This window comes from Stylophora pistillata, chromosome 9, assembly GCF_964205215.1.
Source record: "Stylophora pistillata chromosome 9, jaStyPist1.2, whole genome shotgun sequence".
NCBI classification, from domain to species: domain Eukaryota; kingdom Metazoa; phylum Cnidaria; class Anthozoa; order Scleractinia; family Pocilloporidae; genus Stylophora; species Stylophora pistillata.
Genome location: NC_142527.1, coordinates 14,902,958 through 14,907,148, shown reverse-complemented (window position 1 = coordinate 14,907,148; position 4,191 = coordinate 14,902,958). Strand labels below are relative to the sequence as shown.

Sequence of the window (4,191 nt, the reverse complement as noted above, 5' to 3'; positions counted from 1 at the left end):
TTGAGTGGTGTTATCTTTTACAACTCACAGTAACATCATATAAGGCTGTTTCACACTTCATTACATGATGAACCTTTCACATGAGAGAAAAGTTTTACCGACAACAACTTTCATTTCTAAGTGATCCCTGGTTGCTTTTGATCTTTCAGTGGATCAGATATTAAACAACCCCCTGTTCTCTTATCCTTTTTCTTTCAGAAGGTGCTGCTCTGCTTTCTTTTTCTTGTGGTATTGTTTAACTCAGTCTTCTGTTTGGAGAGGTAGTGAGTAGAAATTTTTGGCAATTCATAAGTTGGTTTCTCAAAGGATCCCTAAATCATGTGAACTGAGTTAAATGATCAATAGCAATCAGAATTACTTAAATGTTAAAGATTTGCACGTCAGTTGTTTAAGCTAATTGCTACTTCACACTCAAGACAAACAGACCAATCAAAAAATTATACCATCTCCACAAAAGACAAATTTTATTTCAGATCAGCAAGCTTTTGCAAGGCTCAAACTTTTATTGCAAAACAAAGCACAGTATCTTCAATGTATCCTACATTTGACCTATAGCCATCTGACAATACAGTCACACACACTAATCATGAGACCAGAACATTTTTTTTTTAACTGAGTGTCAAAAGTTAGAAGTTTACTTGAGAGAGATGCAAGGCTACAACCAATTGCAACTTAGTCACTATTGTTTACTGGCACTTAAGGCAGATTACTTGTTTTAACTTTGATTTCTCAATGGCTTCTTGCAATATTATCTTTTTCCTTGTTACGTTATTACAATTACATTGGATGTGTTTTCATGATACTCATTTAAATGCTGTTTCTAGGGGATAAAGTTGTCTGGGAAAGAAATTTTACTCTCTCTACTCTAGAGTACAATAGACATTAACAAATTGTCAAGGAACCCTTAAAAAATGCTAAAGAGGTAACCTGAAATGAACTTGCGTTCTATTCAGGGGTGATGTTACTACAATATCTTTTAGTTGCATTTTTGCCAAAAACAGAGAGAAGTCCAGCAACAAGCCTTTACCCTTACCCTTGCATAAATTCAATCATTTTAACCAATCCTTTAAATTAATGAAAATAGATGAATAAAGTAACTTGTGGCAAGACTGGTGTACACTTAGGGAAAAATGAGCCCTAACCTTTGTAAAAACTGAACACTGATTAAGCTTGCAAGTAACCATGCAAAGAGTTTAGTAATGAATAGAATCGAAAGGTTGTACACTACTGATATAATACAGTATTCAACTCAAAGAAAACTGTTCCCTTCATTTCTTTCCTTAACTCCTTCCATCTTCCTTTATAGCACTCTTTGAGGTATTGTGAGGAATAGGTTTAAACAGTTGCCTGAAGTGAGTTGTCAAAGGGCGGCCTGGGCTTCCATCATGAGATGGTGTTGAGGTAGCATCAGGGTGTGAAAGTTGACTAAGCACTCTACTGTGGGCAGTGTCATATACAGGTGTGTCAATAAGGGATCGAATTGACCGGTGGTAATGGTTATGCATTTGAGTAGTGCTGGTCTTACTTTCTCTTGAGATGCATGGCTGAGTTAAGTGGTGACCAAATGCATTTTGAGGGATACCTTCCACTCCCTGATTTATAGAGGAGGATCCACAAACTTCCCTCTTTTGAGGGCCATACTTCTCTTCTTTCATCAATGGTTTTGTTTGAACAATTAAGTTGCACTGTTCTGGTTTCAAACAAGAACTGTCATAGGGCTGCTCAGGCTCCAACCTTTCAAAATTATCTGCATTGTTTACTTCAACTGGAGAGTTATGGAGAGTTATATCATCACTTGTGTCCTTGGTTGGAATTTGGTCATCTTCTGCAACTGTCAGTTCACCTTCTTCACTGTCTGACTGTACTGGGCTACTGCACACTGTTTGCACACCATCTGAAGATGATGGACTGGGCACTAAAGTCATTTGGCTGGGTGAAACAGTGGCATCTGCCTGTATGGATTCAGAACTGTCCAACATGTCCTGATGTGGAGACTGAATGGATTCTGTACTCTCTAATAAATGCTGGCGTGGAGACTGACCTGATTCTGCATTCTCCAACAGGTGCTGTCGCGGAGACTGAATGGTTTCTGAATTGTCCACTATTTGCTGGCATGGAACCTGAACAGATTCTACACAGTCCAACATGTGCTGGTGAGGAGATTGAATGGAATCTGTATTGTCCAATATGTGCTGTTGTGGAGGAGCTGGAGCCTGTTCACACAAACCAGCAATGGAATTACCATCGGATCTAACAGGTCTATGCATCCCAGCAGACTCTTCTTCATGTAGCAAATGAACAGCACATACTCCTCCCTGCTGTTCTGAGTTTGGAAGTGATTTTTGTACCTCTAGGTATGCCTGCTGATTAACAACCCCAGGTCTTCTCTGAACAACTGCTGATATCTGTGGATGTTGATGAGTTGTTGTAGGATACTGGGGAATATACTGAGCCTGTTGAAATATGGACATCTCATACATTGCCTCCCTTGCATGAGGGTCAGGCGGTAAGAACTGAGGATGGACCATCCCTCCAGCGGGGTGAGAAAACCCAGAGTTAGCAACTGGCACACAATCATGAGACATTACATGGGGTACATTTGGTGGTTGCCCCATAGAAAAACGTTGTCTAAATCCTCTGTTAGGCACAGGAATGTACTGATGTGGTAGCATGTTGTATGGCTGCATTTGATTGTATGGCTGATTATTGAAGCACATTCCATGATTGGTATGCTGTACAGGAGGCATGATGCAAGCTTGGTACTGCAAGGGCTGCGTTGGGTACTGCATCACATTTCCCATGACTGTAGGAGATGTTTGTGGTACATGTGTCCACATGGGCACCTGTACCCCTATAACTGGACCACAACCATATGCAGCTGAGGACTGGAAAAAATAAAGACAACATTGTGGATGCGACCCAGAATTATTTCTCTTCACTTGCAACTCCTTCTGAGGGAAACTGAACACTGAACATGACCAGTGATAATTCTAATTACAATTAACATCCACTGCACCAACGGAGAACACCATCTATTTTAATAGCTATTATTACTTTCATTTCTCGATGAATAAACATGGCTGTACGGAAAGTGAGGAAAGATTTTTCCAAAGTGTAAAAAGATGGTCATTACAAGTTCAATTACTTTCTGCCCCTATGAAATTTTAAGAAACTTGTACCTTAGCTTGAACTTTTACACCATCAGCTACAAGACTGTAAAGAACTGGCTGTTGTAGTAATTAGGTTGTTTGTTTAATCGTCATCATTTGATTGAATTATTCTGAACCATTAATTGTGAAATGCCGGTATATACGCTGTAGTCAGAAAAGGGTTAAACATGTACACGTAACATGTAACTGTTACTTACAGATATGCCGGTTAGTTGAGGAGCTCCTTGGCCTGGAAACGGCATTGCTGTTGAAGGCATTGGATTTGCTGGTCCATAAGATGAAGCTAAACCAGGAGAAGTTGCCAGAAATACAAACTGTTCATTTCCCTGAAACAAAATTCCAATCCAAGCATGCCGGTGAATAACTTAAAAAGCTCATTGTGGTAACCTCAATACTACTGGCCAAGGTAAAGCTTTAAATTTATCATTCTTAAATTTTTCTATCAACAACAACAGAAACCAACTTGAATTGGTTCGCACCATCTGTGGAGAAGTCAAGGCGTTCGGTGGAATATGACTATACATGGTTTCTCTTTTCCCGTCGTCTACCACTCGACCAGTTTCTGTAATGGCAAAAGTACTTGAAGTGAAGCCCTCGTTACCTGACAAATCTGTTATAATTATTAAACACAAGGAAACGTTTCAGGCCCCTTTTAAAAATCTACCACAAAATAGAATTCCCCTCATTTCTCAAATTACACAACGTACCGGTTGTCTCATAAAGGTGGCCTCGTCTGGTTCATTCTGGTACCCAGAGCCCTCTGCTGTGCCTTGAACGGACTGAGCAGCCAATGCTGACTGGTTTTGAACCGATTGGCAGGTAATGTTAATAACGCCTATAATCACTTTGAGAGGATGCTTGAGATAGGCATAGCTGGGGTGGTGAATTATCTTTGTATATCTTTAGTTTTGTGTAACTGTCATAATACTGCGGAAAGAGGAGACTACAACAAGTTCCTGAATAGCTGTATGATTTTCTTCTCCTCGACTACTGTTACAGTAGCATTTTACGCATACGTTAT

At 39.8% G+C, this 4,191-nt stretch overlaps 1 protein-coding gene across 1 annotated transcript; it reads right to left on the bottom strand.

Moving 5' to 3' along the window:
- Window positions 1–447: 447 nt before the first annotated feature.
- On the bottom strand, window positions 448–4,151 carry LOC111324122 (uncharacterized). Its single transcript, XM_022927616.2, has 3 exons — window positions 3,650–4,151; window positions 3,368–3,496; window positions 448–2,885 (listed from the first exon to the last, which is right to left on the bottom strand). Exons 1-3 carry the CDS (start codon window positions 3,692–3,694, stop codon window positions 1,281–1,283), a joined length of 1,779 nt encoding a protein of 592 aa, XP_022783351.2. The 5' UTR covers window positions 3,695–4,151; the 3' UTR covers window positions 448–1,280.
- Between the last annotated feature and the right edge of the window lie 40 nt (window positions 4,152–4,191).

What these genes read in the sequence shown, in the direction of transcription:
- LOC111324122 (XM_022927616.2), bottom strand. Translation starts at nt 3,694, where the DNA reads ATGTATAGTCATATTCCACCGAACGCCTTGACTTCTCCACAGATG. An exon ending in CCTTGACTTCTCCACAGATG is followed by an intron (nt 3,497 to 3,649) that starts GTGCGAACCAAT and finishes ATTTTGTTTCAG; the next exon opens with GGAAATGAACAGTTTGTATT. An exon ending in CTCAACTAACCGGCATATCT is followed by an intron (nt 2,886 to 3,367) that starts GTAAGTAACAGT and finishes TATTTTTTCCAG; the next exon opens with TCCTCAGCTGCATATGGTTG.